This window comes from Pygoscelis adeliae, unplaced genomic scaffold (assembly GCF_000699105.1).
Source record: "Pygoscelis adeliae isolate BGI_AS28 unplaced genomic scaffold, ASM69910v1 Scaffold45, whole genome shotgun sequence".
Lineage (NCBI taxonomy): Eukaryota > Metazoa > Chordata > Aves > Sphenisciformes > Spheniscidae > Pygoscelis > Pygoscelis adeliae.
The window spans coordinates 4,312,640-4,330,938 of record NW_008825114.1 but is presented as its reverse complement, the minus strand read 5'-3'; the positions used below and the strand labels follow the sequence as shown (position 1 = coordinate 4,330,938).

Here is an 18,299-nt window from a genome sequence, read left to right as displayed (position 1 = left end):
GAAGGTGGAAGCAAGGACAGGTAGCCTGGGAGGAATACAGAGAAGTTGTCCGAGCAGCCAGGGATCAGGTTAGGAAAGCTAAAGACCTGGTAGAATTAAATCTGGCCAGGGATGTCAAGGGCAACAAGAAAAGCTTCTGCAGGTACACTGGTGATAAAAGGAAGACAAGAGAAAATGTGGGCCCTCTCTGGAAGGAAATGGGAGACGGGGTTACCCAGGATATGGAGAAGGCTGAGGTACTCAAGGACTTTTTTGTCTCAGTCTTCACCAGTAAGGCTCAAGCCACATTGCCCAAGTTGCAGAAAGCAAAGGCAGGGACTGGGAGAATAAAGAACCACCCACTGTAGGAAAAGATCAGGTTCAAGATCATCTAAGGCACCTGAAGGTGCACAAGTCCATAGGACCTGATGAGATGCATCCACAGGTCCTGAGGGAACTGACAGATGAAGTTGCTAAGCCACTATCCATCGTATTTGAGAAGTCGTGGCAGTCCAGAGAAGTTCCCACTGACTGGAAAAGGGGAAACATAACCCCCATTTTTAAAAAGGGAAAAAAGGAAGACCCAGGGAACTACAGGCCAGTCAGTCTCACCTCTGTGCCCAGCATGATCATGGAGCAGATCCTCCTGGAAACTATGCACAGGGAAAACAAGGAGGTGATTGGTAACAGCCAAAATGGCTTCACTAAGGGCAAACTGTGCCTGTCAAATTTGGTGGCCTTCTACGACGGGCTTACAGTGTTGGTGGACAAGGGAAGAGCAACTGACATCATCTACCTGGATTTATGCAAAGCATTTGACACTGTCCCGCACAGCATCCTTGTCTCTAAACTGGAGAGACAGGGATTTGACAGATAGACCACTCAATGGATATGGAATTTCTGGATGGCCGCACTCACAGAGGTGTGGTCAATGGCTCAATGTCCAAGCAGAGACCACTGACGAGTGGCGTTCCTCAGGGGTTAGTATTGGGACTGGCACTGTTTAACATCTTTGTCGGCGACATGGACAATGGGATTGAGTGCACCCTCAGCAAGTTTGCTGATGACACCGAACTGTGTGGTGCAGTCAACACACTGGAGGGAAGGGATGCCATCCAGAGGGACCTTGACAGGCTTGAGAGGCGGGCCCGCGCGAACCTCATGAAGTTCAACAAGGACAAGTGCAAGGTCCTGCACATGGGTCGGAGCAATCCCAAGCGCAAATACAGGCTGAGCAGAGAATGGATTGAGAGCAGCCCTGAGGAGAAGGACTTGGGGGTGTTGGTTGATGAGAAGCTCAACATGACCCAGCAATGTGTGCTCGCAGCCCAGAAAGCCAACCATATCCTGGGCTGCATCAAAAGAAGCGTGACCAGCAAGTCGAGGGAGGTGATTCTCCTCCTCCACTCCACCCTTTGTGAGACCCACCTGGAGTACTGCGTTCAGCTCTGGGGCCCCCAACGTAAGAAGGACATGGACCTGTTGGAGTGACTCCAGAGGAGGGCCACAAAAATGATCAGGGGGATGGAACACGTCTCCTGTGAGGAAAAGCCGAGAGAGTTGGGGTTGTTCAGCCCGGAGAAGAGAAGGCTGTGGGGAGACCTTATCGTGGCCTTTCACTATGTAAAGGGGCTTACCAGAAAGACAGAGGGCTACTTCTTACCAGGGCCATTAGTGACGGGAAAAGGGGCAACAGTTTTAAACTGAAAGAGGGTAGGTTTAGACTGGACATAAGGAAGAACTTTTTTTTACGATGAGGGTGGTGAGACACTGGAACAGGTTGCCCAGAGAAGTTGTGGATGCCCCATCCCTGGAAGTATACAATGTCAGGTTGGATGGGGCTTTGAGCAACCTGGTCTAGTGGAAGATGTCCCTGCCCATGGCAGGGACGTTGGACTAGATGATCTTTAAGGTCCCTTCCAACCCAAACCATTCTATGATTCTATGATACAGAAGGAAGGAGAACCAATATGTCCTGAGATCTTGCAGATATTAAATACACGTTTCAAAATATGTATCTTAAAATCATATTTGGGAGATAAATCTGTTAAGACTAAGAGTAACGTTCTGATGTATGTAAATGTATAAAGTTGAGATTAAATAAAGATTCTTTTTGACAGTCATCTTGTCTCTGGTAATACCTCCATATCCTTCTGGTAAGCCCTGGTAAGCTTCTGGATTTCATTTTCAGATTCTGTGGCACGTACTTTCTCCTTCTCCCAGCACTGCCGTACATTCTGTAGTTCCATTTTTAAAGTTTCTATTAAAGTCTCTCTGTCTGCACACTTAGTGTGCAGATGATTTAACTCTTTATTGGCATCAGCCAGGTTATCCTGAGCTTCCTGTAGAACAGAGGTATGGAACAGAAAGGCTGGTAAGAATTTTACTCTATAAAATGTTACCTTAGTCCGGTGCTCAGCATCTGAGGAAGTAAACAGTCATACAACCACTGTGTTCAGAAGAGTCCAGGCTAAGCTGACTGTGTCTTGTCAATAAACGAATTTCAAAATTGACAATAGTCCTCCACAGCTTATAACTAGACGGCATCAGAAATCCATCTCAGAGTTAAAAGCTCCATGATGCAGTGACCTTCGGAATCCCCTCTACCCCCACAACTGAGATGCAGAACGCATGGATGCAAGTTATCCTCTGCAGAGTGGAGAGGTCTCAGAGCTAGTGAAAAGATACATTATTTTCGTAAGTAAATCTCTGATCTGTTACAGCTGAGTCAGTAGGCAACACAGACAGCTGTTGCTACCCACTGTATTCTTTATCTGCATGACAGAAAAATGTGAGGACTCTCTTTGGAGGTTTGACCACGGGAAGAAACTAATGATCAGAAATGGTCAGAAATACAATCATTATGTTACCAGTACCAAATCTCACAAGGTAAACAAAGAACTTAATACACTACTCCTTTTCAGCCAAAAGATTGGTCAGATGGAGTGGAAGATAGACGTGCTTTCCTCTCCTACAAGCACTGGACTTCCAGCACTGCTAAAGTTTTCTAAAGGTCAAGCTGAAAGCATTGTTTATTTTTCATAAAATCATAGCTGCTTATATAGGAAATGTAATAGGAAAGATACTCCCAAATTCATCAGACAATGACAACTTTTATTCTTCCTAACAAAAATATTAAAAGATTAAAGCAATGTTAAATTTCTAACACAAATATTTTCAGACTGGATCTAGTTTTCACTCATATATACAATTTTATTACCAAAAATTTAAAGAGATCAGAAACTGGTGTACTGCATAAAACCCAGCACCATCTGTGTGTAGCAAACTCAGTGTTTGCATGAAGAATACAAGCATCTGTTGCAATGGGTTGCAAAATTTTTAGGTGTCGTACAAAGGTGCTGCAACAGAAGCAGAAGTCTTAAGTCTTCTGAACATAAATCAGTAAAGAAAGTTCAGATCAGATGACAGGAGATCATGTGCAAGTATCAATTAATATCAAGATTCAATGAGTGTTGCAGAAGTACCTGTGACTAAACTGAAGTGATAAAGCAGCATATCCCCAGCAAAACAATCTGAGAAACACTGGGAGTAGAGACATTCTATTTTGGCAGTAATATAATACACTGCCAGTTGGGAGATTAAGTTTAACCATGACCTCAGGACTTCCTCACTCCCTTGGCCACTGATGTAACCAGACAGGACATGACAAAAGTGGTGTGTCAGCCAAAAACAGAGACAAAAAAAAAAAACCCTCTTGTTCAGAAACTAAAGAGAGTTCTCAAGTGTTTTATCAGTTCCCAGGCAGATTTTACTCTAAGAAATTTTGGGCTGCACATTGTACAGCTGTTAAGGATGACCTGATGCTTCGTACATGCATTAACTTGATAAACACAAACACAAAAAAAAAATTAACAAAGGAAAGGACAGCTTTAATAAAATGTGCTTTCATATTAACAGAGGTAATGAAATTCTCTTCTTTTCTTGAGAAAAACAGTTAAGAGAAAAAAAATACTGATGCTGATTTAAATGTAAAACAATACTTTGCAAATTGATAAATCTATTTCAAATTATTTCAGAATTGCAATCATTGAAATGATCAGTAATTTAGTCTAAGGTGGTAACCAGAATAAAGCAGCATACAAGGTAAACTAGTCTGCCTAACAGAATACAATGGTACAGAGACTTATTCTGATAAGAAAAAAAAGATACCTTAAATCCAGAAAGATACTTTTTGCAGAACTTTCAAATGTTATGTTAAGTTCATGAAACCATACCTTAAGGTCTTGACTTAAAGCACACGTTTTCTCTTTGGATATCTCAAGTTCTTTTGTCGCCTTTTCACACAAAGCCTTCATTTTCCCAAGCTGTGAAAAAAACGGAGGTCAAGCAGGCTTTTACAGAAAGGCTATGTAATCACTTGAATATAAAGGAAGAATTTTGTATATCAATGTAAAAAAAAATTGTTTTCAGTTGCTTTGGCAATATTTATACTCCATACAATCTAAATAATATGCCATTACAAAAGCACTAAATAACTCTTTTATAATTATTTAAGATAAATAGCAGTGGCAAAATCCCAAACTGAGTCCACTATTTCTCATCAACTCTCAAAATATCTGACAAAAACACAGACTTTGAAATGCATTTGAAAATGTAATAAATTCAGATTATGATCTGGGGAGTGGTTTGAGAAAACAAGTTTTCAAAGTCAGTGGCCATTTGCAGAAATTGTCCAGCTATGAGCATGGTCTCTACTTTTTACTGAGCTCTGGATAGCACTCACATACCCGTAAAAAGCAGCAACATTCCCGAGAGCCATGGTGACTACTGAACTGTTTGTGGTGTTACAAGCAACCACCTTAGAGGTAGCTCATGACCATAATGTGTCATTAATGCTTCACTTTCCACTTTCAAAAAAGATAACAACACATCATTATAATCTGTATCTTTGGTTACCTGATGATGAGGTTAGCAATACAAATGTCTGAAAGAAAGCATCAAATAGAGATGTATTATAGTGCAGGTTACTGCCGGCACTTGAGCATTAAGGAGCAACTCAGAAGTAAAATATACCATTTACAAAATTTACAAATTACTTTGGAAATTATATTTTTGTTTGATCTCAAGTCAGGAAACCTGGCAGAACCCTTAGAAATAATTACAGTAAATTACAGAATGCTACTGGAATATTTCCAGTCTTTTTGTTGGTTTACCAGCCTTCTCTCTCTCTCCCCAAACATATTCTAGCCTCTGCACTATACAGAATGTCAAAAGCTTGTTCTCTGTCAAAAACAAAACACTTATACACCTTTCAGTCACACAAACGAACTAGATCTTTTAATCTAATGTTTAACACAGTAATTTAAAGGTGACACATGACAAGTTTACCAGCATATTTCACGTATACATACAGGTGTACAACTACATTAATAACTCCATCGATGTGTGGGGTCTTGTTGAAAATCTCTCCGTAAAAAGAACCACTACATAATTACTCAAAACTAAACCCTTACTGCTGTGTATTAAAACATCCTGTTTTTATTGCACAGTGCCCTTCATAGTCCCTTTGTGCATTATTGTATTATTAAAAAGTTTTATTACTAAACATATCTAATATATAAAAAGCCAAAAGCAGTGTTATCTATGAGGGCGGGGGTAATCAAGAAGGACAGAGCACTACCCTTTCTGTGCACCATGAAGGTGCTCGGTGATCTCTGGCTCCATATGACAACTTCAGGGTCAGTCACACGCAGTCCTACTGGGAAGTCTTGTGGCAGGTCATCAGTTGGTCCTGCTCTGCTTGCGATTTATTTTCCTTGACAGTTCATTCTTCTTTCTGTCAGAATACTCTCTTTGCTTTCTTAACAGCCACCCCCTTGGTCTCCCCACTGCTGTCTCTGGCACAGTTTCACAACAAAGCACATCACTAAGCCAAAGCCTGCTGAGTCGACTTTTCAACTGTGCTGCCTATCACGTGACATTCCTCCTCCCAAATAACAATTCGCTGTGGGTAATATGTTCCTAGTTACTCTGCAGCTTCCAGACTTGGGTCTCAGAAGAGTTTCATAATGACTGTACACATCGGTTCTCTTATCTCACTGGGAGAGACCTAACAGTGCTTGCTGTTTACAAAAGTATAATTGTTTCCATGGTCACTTATTTTTGCGCCCGTTGAACAAACTCAAAGGTCTTGCGGGAGACCATTCTTTTCCCAATAAAAGGGACAAAGCCGATATACTTTTCTTCTGTTTTTTTCTTTATTTTTTTTTAACATGGCGAGTGACTAGCTAGACTATGTATTTGTCAAAACAAAAGACAAAACCTGGAAATAAAAAAACACTAGTGGCATTTTTACAATCTTATCACACCTTGCCTTTCTGCATTTGCCAATTTTATCCAAAGATAAGCTAATTACAAGTTTGTACAGAAAGCTTTAACAGTGCAGTTAACTTCCCTCTACAGCCTTTAAAGCCACAAATTCATAAAACATTTACACACAAGAGTATTAATTTAATCACATTAAGCAATAGAAATGAGAAAATAAATGCAAGATTGTGACTTTTCAGGCAAGATTGTGACTTTTCAGTCAGTGAAATAAAAGGCCAGTAGGACTGCATGGAAAACATTTGATTTTTTCCAAGGGTAAGACTTCCAAAATTGAAATAATTCCATTATTGTCTTAGGTAACGGTCCTATTTTACTTGAAAAGACCTCAAAATAGCACCAAAGGAGATTTCATCATAAACACACTCATCTGAGAAAATTATGCCACTTTTTAAATGTACAAGGGCATGCACATTTATATAACTGATACCAATGACTGTTGAGGCTCAAGTGTTGTGTATTTAGGAATATTGCGGTACACACTGCCCAACTCTTAAATCATCATCTTTTAACTGAAATCCTAGATATGAATGGGTCATTTTCCTGAATGTTTATTGAAAATAATAACCCCAACAGATTTAGTAAGAAAACAAAAACAAATTAAACTAAAAAGAAAAAAGAAAAAACCTCTTCTCCCTGTCCCCCCAAATGTAAGTGAAACTTCACTGTAGGGCAAGCTCAGAGAAATAGTAGTGACAGAGATTATTTCTTTGGGTATACATGAAGCTGTCAACTCAACATTCCCACCCTTCTGACCTTTTTTACAAGCAAAGCATATGTACTGCTGCAGGCCGAAGGCGATACATATAGAGCCAAACAGTGCAAGTGTTACCTCATTAGACATATCTTCCAGCTTGTTCTGGTAAGCTGTCAAGGTACACCTCAAAGCCTCAAGGACAGAGAGGCTCGGAGGTTTATCTTTGTCCTTACAAGTGCCTGAAGAAAAATACAGAATGAAAATTAAGCCTTAAAGCCACAGAGAGAAAACTACTCACCCTGGATGAGAGGTATTAAAATTAGTTAGGGCTTCAGTGACAATACAAAACACTGAACAGCAGCCTTGTTTGCCACAAGAGATGCAGCTGAATAGCCATACTTTCGCAGCAAATACAGCTGAAAGGCATTTATATAAAAGCTTTAATACAAGATACCGAACCGTAAATTCTGGATTACATTTCTACCTAATGTATTTGGTATGCAGTCTCACATATAATTTCTACTGTGGTCAAGTCTGTGTCATTCAGTCAGACAGCCAACTTTAAAACCACACAATAACACACTTTCAAAAACATGTTGCCTGAAAGTTAAGTATGTTGCACTTTTCCTGACATTATTTTGCTGTTGTGACTAAGCATGCATATTATAATGTAGTACTTCATTTACTCAAAGCTTTACCAAGCCAAAGATCACATGACTATGTTATGCTTGGAGAGGTCTTAAAAACCTTTTAAATGATCTTGAATTTCATTCCAAAGGAAATAATAAAAAAAATTTATTATCTGTCTGCAGAGTCCTACATAATGTTTCAATTATAAATCTTCAAGCCGATATATCCATTATATACACACTACACTTATTTATTAAACCTTTAGATGGAGAATTCTGATCTGGTTGCCTTAATTAGGGACATATGAACAAGTTTGAGCATTCCAAAGCCCATACTACAATGTGCTAAGAAAGCAAAAGAACACTGTATTGATCAAGAGGTCACAAGATGTCAGCTGATATTAAATTTCCAAGAACAAACTATTCATTTTTTTCTGGTATTACAGCAAAATGCCAGGTTATTGACAGATTCTTCTCCTTGGCTTTATTTATGTTAGTATGCAGCATTTTTAAACTTATTTTGTAACAAATTATGGTATCATCTTTTCCACAAGTCTTAACATGTTCTATAAGCAAAACTAACTTTACCAATGCTAATAGCATCCTTATTTTGCAAAAGAAGTGAAAAAATCTGTGGCATTTGAACTCTGAAGAGGCTTAACAATCATAACTCCCAGCAGAACTAAATGATGATACAGGTGTTTATCACCTCTGAAAGGTCAGTGTCACTAAGCAATTTACCTAGGGTGGCTCATAAAGTCAAACCAGATACTAAACTCTAAGCCTTTTCTTTGACTCTCCATAAAGCTTTGTTAGCTAGAGGAGGTGCTTACAGACTTGCAGGTTGGTTGGTTTTGGTTTTTTGTGTTTTGTTGTTTTTTGGTTTTTTTTTTTAAGAATCCTATGGTTAGTGTTATCTAATAAGCCTGATATTCTACTCAAAGCATTATACAAAAATGATAGATTTGTCCTGTAGGCTATACATAATGCACCATTGGTAGTCAGGGGAAAACTTACACATATGCACAAGTTGGAAAGTATTGCCAACAGCTGTTCTGAAATTTTTTTCAATTAATTAGCCTCTTCTCTCCCAACCCTTTGATAATACCAGAAAGCACAGAGTACTATTCAGATTGGACACTAACTTTTCACTTTGACTTGCCAGCCAACTGTTACTGTCAAAGTCACATCTAGTCAAACCAACGCAGGTTTGCAAGACTGCTTTCAGTAACAGGAGCAAGAGCTGCTCTACAGCACGCAAGTGAATTTAAAAAGAACGCATGTCCCAGTGACTGACTTCCACTCTGTCCTGTCAGCTACTCCAGTGGACACCTATTTACCACAGTTTCTAAAGGTCTGCAGAGTCAGGGAAAAGCAAAATCTTCTTAATGAGACTCCAGTGCCCTTAACCAAACCTCTGAGTCCTAGAGAGGTACCAAATAGCAATGTTACACTTAGAATCATAACTCATAAAATCTTACCTTTTGTGAGAAGTTTAGATTTCACATTTAAGAAAGAGACTAGTAACACCTTACTATCATTTTTATCACTTAACCACAGCTATAGTTAAGGATGCACAGGGCTCCAGTCCTGTCTTCTCAGTTACAAAAGCGACTTCTCACTGCTACCCATTATAGGAACATTTTGCTGTGATCTCGTTGCACAGAAAGTACTATTCTTCTATACTTCTAGCTCTAGAGAACTTGTAACTCACAATTCTCATTCAGTTTAAAATAATACCTATTAAGTCAATCCAGGGGTTGTCTTCCATCCCATAGTTTTCATCAAGCTGTCTAAATAATGTATCTTCATTTCTAAAGTCCCAACCTGCAATGCTATCACTGAACATGTCTCTGAACTATCTTATTTTACATCATGTTTGCCAAAACCAGACTTTTTCCAGTAAACTTTCCATGCTGGCATTCCTTGCCTTTGCTGCAACCCTGCCTATTTTCTAGGCAGCCCAGTCTGCAAACAGGAATACCAGATTCCACCTTCCTGCACTAGCTGAAAACAAGCCTATGGCTTTAATACAGGCCAAATGTTGTCTGTATTCGTACAGCTATGCAGGAGACATGCAACATAATCCAAACGGCACTCTCTTGCTGGAGAGGCCCTACTTGAGCAATGAGGGGGAAAAAAAACCTCAAACTTGAAGCATTTTCCCAGTATCTCCTAAGAGTTTGGGGGAAGAATTTTGGGAAAATGCCAGGTTCAATAGGAGTCTGACAGGAGGTATACAAGTAAGTAAACTCTTAAACATTCTGCTTCAGACTTTCTACTAGCAGTACTGGGTCTGGCTAGGATAGAGTTAATTTCTTCATAGAGCTCATATGGTGCTGTGTTTTAGATTTTTCACCAAAACAGTACTGGTGGCCTGCGATAAACGATGACACTAACTCAAAGCAGCTAACACTCTTAGCACTTTATGCTCAGTTCACTTTTTTTTCAGATTACTACAACCACAATTTTTTTTTTTCCTGAAATGAAGACAAACTTCCCTGAGCACAAACCCTGTTACTGAGTAACTGCAAAATATGATAAACTGAACAGGGACAAATTGAAATCATGCAAATTCCCAATAAGAATAACAATGCTGTGGAAAATTTATAAAGGTCACTTAAAAAAGAGAAGACGTGGATTTATGCTTGTTATTTTGGAATGTATAAAGAAAAAAATAACTTTTTAAAATACCTCGGTTTTTAATCTTAAAAATATGAAGTCTTCTCTTCTTTTTCCTATATAGCCCAATAATCACAGCCCAATCAGCACTTAAATGAAGGGGCTAGACCTTTAATATTGACAGTTTTTTAAGTAGATCTCTCAACCACTTGAGTTGAAAGTTAAAAACAAAAACAAGAAAGAAAGACTGCCCAGCCAGCTGTGGCTTATGTAGCCCCCTCATCTGCTAATTAGACTACAAAGATTTAAGATTTTTACTTTTATTGGCACTTAGGCATTCCCATTTCAAGTATGATTACATTAAACATTTTTTCAAAAATTTAAATACTGTTACATAATAAATTCATAAGTACAACACAGTAAGGCATAGCATTAAAAATTTAAGTTTCACACTTAGAAGTGTAGTAAATATGTAGAACAAGTGTCTTAGCCAATGTCCATTTTAATATTAGCCGTAAAGACTCAATCCACAGCAGAGCTAAATTTGACTTTCTGCCTCAACTGAGCCTCTGCAGATATGCTGAAGCTTAAAAAAAAAAATCTCTTTAAATAATATCTTTCAAAGTTTACCTTAAACAAAGGAAATTAATACTGAAGTTACTGAATCCCTAATATTATAGAAACAGGTCAAAGCTGTTTTCTGCAAGGTTTACCACTAGGGAGAACACAAAACCTACCCAAAAGACAATTACTGCTTTGGAAACTGCACTTTGGCAGCAGCATCCAGCTCCCCCCAGAATTGCTGAAGCCTCTCTGGGCATGTGGAACTTAGCAAGATTGAGGAAAACATACAATTTTGAAGAGCTTTTCAGTCTGACGTATCTACAGTTAAACCTACAGGTATTTCCCACAGGAATTACATTTATAATTACAGAATAAAACTGGTACCAGCTCCCAAATAAAAAAATCATACAGCCCATGTGAGGAAATCAATGCATCGTAGATTCAAGGCTAGGCTTTTAAGAACAATAGAAATCTCAAGAAATTCCTTTATTCACTTTTAACAGTATCAGGCCCTAAAAAAAAAATTTTTTTTGTGAAGATACAAAAATTGCATCTTCATTTAAAGGTGTTATATGACCCGTTTATGTCTACTGTTGCTAAAAAGTGCAGAAACGTATCATCACAATTTACATAAAATAGACCCATTTGCTCTTTAAGCAACACTCTGCCTGTTTTCTTCCAGTTTACTTGCACTGTAAGTTGGAAGCATTTTGTGTCTATTATGTGATTTTCTAACAGGAACCACATGGAGAAAACTTCTACACATAGTTTTAAATGAAGATTTTAAAAAGTGTACTATTTTCACCTTTAAAAAAATTACTAGCTTTGATGTTAAAGTTCAGCTTGTTTACGTCAGCCACTATTTCAAATGTTTAAGCAGGCAGCCATTTCTTGAGTTTGATACAATAATTATGTATAAAGCTAGGTAGCAGAGTGACAACCACTGACTTACAATTAATTTTAATGAAAACAGAGAAATATTTGTTCTGTATTAGACCAAATGAATGCAATATAGTACTAGTCCACAATCAACAGTAAAAAGTATTGTGTTGTATCATGTGTCCTACACAACCTTTGTGAATATATGACCTTTAAGTTGCTGAAGGTTGCCTCAGAATTTGGCTCAGTTCAGGGAAAACATCTGTTCCCTTTGCAGGTATACTGTAAGGACTTTTTTCTCAGTTGGATTTAGAGCACAGCAAGTGAGCCCTTTTCTGACCGATCATATACACCCCAGCATTTGTAAATCAAGCTCTGGGCTGACAACAGCAGGTCCACATTCCGTCACCCTTTCTCAGCTAGCAAGGCCATTTGACTGCTGTGAGAACTGCTCTTATCATGTCATCAAATCAAAGCATGTTGAGAAGAGGGAATGCAAGAGGCATCTGCAGAATTCCCACAATGTAGTGACTTTGGAACATTGACAGATGCATCTGTCATTTTATACCTTCAACTAACCTGCTGTCCGCTGGCCTGACATAGCAAAGCTGTCCAAGAGTAACTCCAGCTCTCTCATGTTGTTTTCATACGTCTCTGTTAGAAAGACCTGGTGTTTCTTGGCCTTTATTTGACAGGAGATACAGACAAGACAAGGGGGAAAAAAAAGAAACCCATTAAAATAGTAAACAGAAGAAATACAGATCACAACGGTATTTTTGTTCCTCTTTAAATTTATATTCCTGCTATATTTCTTATTACTCCTTTTCTTGAGCCAAGAGACCTAACATAACAAATAAGTAACACAGAACCCTGAAACACACTTAAAATAGAACTAGAGGCTTCAGGTAGTCAAAAGGAAAAGAAAAAATGGTTGTACTCAAACCCAGTCTTGATCATCTTCTCCTTTAAAAAATATATTAATGAACATTACTTAACTGCTGCCCATCTATGCAAGCAATGAAATCTATTGTTACACCCTACAAGGGCATCCAGAAAGACACTAAACTACTGGCAGACAGGCTAGAAATTCATGATTTGGCACTCAGTCAAATCCCACACCTATTCTCATTGCAAACCTGCCTACTTTAATTGTTAGTATCTTCCATGCTTGATAGTGATTTCTTCACTATCAAAAACTCCTCCTTATGCATGGAAAATAAAGCAGCAGAGTCCTTCAGCTCCTATCACTGAATTTTCTTAAAGAAACTGTTCACCAAGTGGAGCCTATTGTTCAAATCAAGACACTGGCTTTATTCTGAGGGTAGAAAGGTATTACAGCAGATTTTTTAATCACTACAATAGAAAGACTATATTAAATCATTCCTTCAATTTATATCTGATATTAAAACTTGCAATTTTCAAAGACATGCATCCATAATTCCAGACAAGACCAAGGTCCTCTTGGACATACATAGTTCTGACTTCTCAAAGAAATGTACAATTTTAGCAGCTGACTGACCATAAGTAATACATCTCAGCAGTTTAGAAAACAACACACAAAAAACCCCTCTCCCCCCCCAAATCAAGAGGAAACTAGGTTTAAATAACTTCATGATTTTCTTATGACAAAGGTTATACTCAAAGATGTCTCATTACTTTTAATTACCCAATTTATTTTTATTCTAAATTTTAACACCTATTTGAGTAATTTCCATTTCTACTTGGTGATGGCAGGTTACCCTTTTTGTATTGAGAAAAATCCTACTGTTTTCCATTGTATTTATAAACGATTGCTTTAGTTATGCTTTACTGCTTCTGTAAGGATCCAGTCAATTTCTCAAGTGTGGGAAATACCCTCCCCAGGAAAACTGCTACATACTGGTAGCATATAACTGTCAGGCTGAAAAACCAAGAAATGCATTTAATTCTCTGCAGTGTTCTTCACTATTCAGTTTAAATATTTCATAAATTTGCTTTACTCTTTCAATTTTAATTATATGTACTGTATATCAACTAATATATTATTAATATGTGTATTTCAATGTTAGGTCCCCTGTAGCATTTACACGCCTTTCCTTGTGTGAGAGTTTGTACTACACTTCATAAAGAATTTCCAAACTACTTCTATATATTCAAAAATAACTAAGTTTTAATTCTTACTCCATAAAATTATCTATATAAATAGAGCTTATAATTGCTGAGCTCCAGGAAAAATACTTCATGGGATGCAAACACATTAAAATAATTTACTCTCATGTACTGATATAATCTCAAAGACCTCACACATTACAAATAAGAAAATATAACAATATGATCAGCATCACAATAAAATAAATACTCTTTTTACATAAACCACTCCAGCACAGACAAGGTCAGACTAAATCTTCCCAGAAAATCCTTTTCCCATGGAAAAGTCAAATGTGAGAATTTTTTTCAATTTCCTCATCCTTTTTTTTTCATTTGGTTTAGTTAATTCACCAAAATCCAGTCAGTGTATTCCAGTCTATTCAGCCTTCATCACTTCTCTGTGCTTTATTTGCTTACTGCATCTGCACTCCCTAAGCTAATTTCAGTCTCTTTTTCAACAGCAATAAAGATCAAAAGGAAATTCCTTAGACTAGCCAGTTTCTCTACACCGCAGCTGCAAAGTATTTGTATCTTTCCTTTCTAACTCCCATTTTCAACCACTGTCCCCATTCTCAGAAACTGAAGAAAAAATACTGTAAAATACAGTGCTGGAAATTCAGGCACAGGTTAAGAGTCTGAAAGGGTCTGAACATATCGATCTGATTTCTTATGTCTCACTGACAGGTATCTAATAAGAATGTGTAGAGTCATAAAATCATGGAATAATTTAAGCTGACAGGATTTCTGGAGGTCATCTGGTCCCACTCCCTACTCAAAGCAGGGCCACGCTTGAAGTCAGGTTAGGTTAGCTCAGAGCCTTGTCCAGTCAAGTTTTGAGTATCCTCAAGGATGGAGTTTCAACAACCCCTCCAGGCAACCTGCTCCAATATCTCAAAATCCTCACTGTGAAGTTTTTTTCCCCCTTGCAGGTAATTAGAATTTCCCTTTCTAAAACTTCTGTTTTCTCTCATACCTTCGCTGCACAGTTCTAAGGAGAGTGTAGCTCCATCTTCTCCATAAGCACCCATTTGATAGTTCATGGCAGTAGCTATAACTCCCTTAGCTTTCTTTTCTTCAGTCTGAACAAACACAGCAAGTATACATAACACTTCACTTTGAAAAGGAAAATGGAGTCCACAAATATAGAAGTCAAACATAATCAATTGCAGCTGCTGAAAGGTATCTTCTGCCAGATCCAACTATTCCAGGAGATGAGATTACTTCCCTCTCAGCAACTTCATCCATCATCATATTTGTGTTAGGGGATGCCACTCCTGTAGAACTACTGAAAAGGTACTGGTGTGAGTGTTCCCTACATTACTTCAAAAGGGAAATCAGGTGACAAAGTGCTAAAGCCTTTACTTAAAGAGTACATTAGTAGAAACAGGTGAAAGAACACTTGTAAAGTAAGCCTTCTGCTGACTTTGCTTGACTTCCTGCACATGGGGATGGACCATTCTTGAACTTGGAGGTGATCCTTGAAAATGACCTTGAAAATCAAAGGCAGCAGGAGGCCTGTATGGATGCACAAGGAGCTCCTGACTAAATTCAAATATTAATAGGAAGCGTAAAGGAGGTGGAAGCAGGCATAGGTCACCTGGAAGAAATCTAGGGACGCTGTCCAAGCATGGAAGGATATGCTTAGGAAAGCCAAAATGCACCTAAAGTTGAATCTGGCAAGGGACATGAAGGGCAACAGGAAAGGCTTCCTGAAGTACATCACCAGCAAAAGGAAGACTAGGCAAAATGTGGGCCCGCTGCTGAATGGGGCAGTGGATCTGGTGACTAAGACACAGCAAAGGCCTTCTCAATGCCTTTTTCACCTCAGTCTTTACTGGTAGAACCTGCCTTCAGGAACCCCAGGTCCTTGAGACCAGTCGTAAAGTCTTCTTATGAAGGTTGCACAAACACTTGAGGATTTAAAAGTCTCGAAATATATTAGGAGTATTTCCTATATCCCCCAAACACAATTCCCTCCCTCACAAAATATTCAGAATAGGAGGCTAGAAACCAAACAATATGGGAGCAAGTCATACTTTCTTAACCCAAAATATATGCTGAATTGTAGCATATACAATGCTTTCCCAAGAGAAACTTCATATCCTTAAGAAGGCTCCTATTATCACAAAACATCCCTTGAGGACAAAAGAATTTTTGGTAGAAGAATGTGTTTGGCAACATATTTACTTAACCATCAATTTTATAACACAACCGCACTTTCAAAGAAATTAAATAGAAGCCAAGTATTTTTCATTACAAGTACTGTAGGCTCCAACCAGGAGAAAATATTTTTTCCAAATGCTTTGTATCTGTATCTGTAAGGATAACTAGAATTACTGGGAAAACCTACTACTTATAAAAATTATTCCACCCACTGCCAGAATTATGCTAATCTTCCAGAAGTAGGGTATTTGCATTTATCTGGGCAATTCCCTACTACCTTGGTTGCAGAGATATTTTCCTTAACTACCAGTATTCAGTTCTGGTATCATTCCATTACCTGTTCCAGGACAGAAATGAAGTCCCATTGATTTTTCAGCATTTTCCAAAAGCCATTGTTGAATAAAATAAACGCAAGCCTCTACACACACTTCCAGAATAGCCCACATGGCCTGATGCTGCAAATGTGCATCTGCATATCAAGTTCAATGATGTTTAAAAAATAAACATGTAGGCAGGAGTTTGAGGCCTTTTCAAAATTAACTTATCAAAACCCCAGCAGTATGATGCAGGGAACTGGGGTCCAGTCCTGCAATGAACTGCCATTATTCTAAGAGGAATTTTCTCTACTTTGTTTACAGTTGCAGAGATTTTCCTGTGTGACTCTCTTGCACATGGACTAATTCACCCACTCGGTCTACAGTACAAATCCCATATGGTCATGGCAGAGCAAGTGCCAAAACCAGAACTATCCACACAGCCACCAAAAAGCAGTATGTTCAGATACTCCTTGAAAAGCATTTGGGCAAATTCTTTACAAAAGCATCAGAATGTCTACCAGGTATGACCTTCGGGGAACAAAATCAAAACATTTACAGAAATAGGCTCCAAATGACTGCTCCACAGTTAACAAAAAATGGGTTTTACTTGAGTGATGTTCTGTATAGGAGAATAGTGGCACAAATTTTAAGCAACCAAGAATAAATTGCAGTATAAAAAACAAAACAAAACCCTCACTGACAATCTCCCTCCTAAGGCTACTATTTGTTTTTGCTCAAGTCATCTAACTGTTGAATACTTAATAGAGTTTCTTTATTTTCTTATATGAGCTAGAATTTTCCAAAGATCCCTCCTATAGAGGGGTCTTTAAAAAATGTCTAGCCACATGTAAATTAAATACAATTTCTCAAGAAATTTAGTGTCTCAGTTTTAATCACCTGAAATAAAATTAATCAAAAGCGCTCAAGTTTTATATGGAACTATTCTAGTCCCCTAAAGAGAGATTTGTAACAACCTTTTGGTGGGAGAGAATGTTATGAAGTATCTCTTTGGTTTTTTGGTTTGGGTTTTTTTTTTTTTTTTAGTCAGAGAAAATTTTTCGAGAACTGGCAACTTAAAAAGCATTTTTTAGATGCCTGTCTTCAAATTCTGGGACATCACAGCTTTAGTGACCTCTCCACTTCCAGAATAAATTACAAAATTGGTTTCTTTGTAGATCAGTTAGGCATATGCTTCAGACTGATTGGTCTTCTTAAATTAGGACAATAACAGAAGTAGCATCTGGGTAAGAACACTCCACCCCTGAGTTAAGGCAAGCAAAACAAGAATGAAGGTAACATACATTTAACAGTCATTAGTACAAAATTAATGAAGACTGGTCTCAGTTTTTTTAAATTGAAAGAAAAAGCTCTGTTCACAATAAATTGTCTAGATTAGATTTACATCTTTGCCATTGAGTACCAGATTCTACTCCATAGAATTTGTAGAACAGAATCATAATCTTCAGGGTGTTTCATTGTTTGTTCAGCCAATACTTAAGACACTTCTGTTGAAGAACAATGGTTAATGCTTATGTCCAGGAACTAGATTCTCAAACACTTCTGTTCTGACTTTCAGCTTACGATAGCCTACTAGGCTATTGCAGACAGCAGAGATGTATACAGTGCATAACTGCATGCATGGCTGTAAGAAAAAGATTTATATGCCACATGGAAAAAGACAGGCTCTGGGTGTCATCTATTACACTACTTATGCTACTCCTGATAGTATCTATACAAAGGGGAGGAAATGAATACACAGTTCTTCCAAGTTAAAGGAATTTATACTAAAATACACAATTTTAAATTACTTCAATTTCCTAATATGCATTCTGGTAAATTGGCGAGTCCCCCAAATTGCAATATACATTTCTCATAAAATAAAGGTTCAACGTCTCATGCTTGTCCAGTACTAAGAATTAAAGATCATCTACTACTAGGTGCCAGAAATGTAAATCTCCTGAGTAAATTTTAAAACTA

General features: G+C 38.0%; 1 protein-coding gene across 1 annotated transcript in view; it reads right to left on the bottom strand.

Annotated features, from left to right (window-relative positions):
* CCDC171 (coiled-coil domain containing 171) overlaps nucleotides 1–18,299 on the bottom strand; it is a 160,700-nt gene that overhangs the window by 102,206 nt on the left and 40,195 nt on the right. The window contains exons 10-13 of the mRNA XM_009328066.1: nucleotides 12,295–12,397; nucleotides 7,157–7,260; nucleotides 4,215–4,304; nucleotides 2,121–2,321 (exon numbers count right to left, since the gene is read on the bottom strand). Coding sequence (XP_009326341.1) covers nucleotides 2,121–2,321; nucleotides 4,215–4,304; nucleotides 7,157–7,260; nucleotides 12,295–12,397 — 498 coding nt within the window. The remainder of the gene's footprint in view (nucleotides 1–2,120; nucleotides 2,322–4,214; nucleotides 4,305–7,156; nucleotides 7,261–12,294; nucleotides 12,398–18,299) is intronic.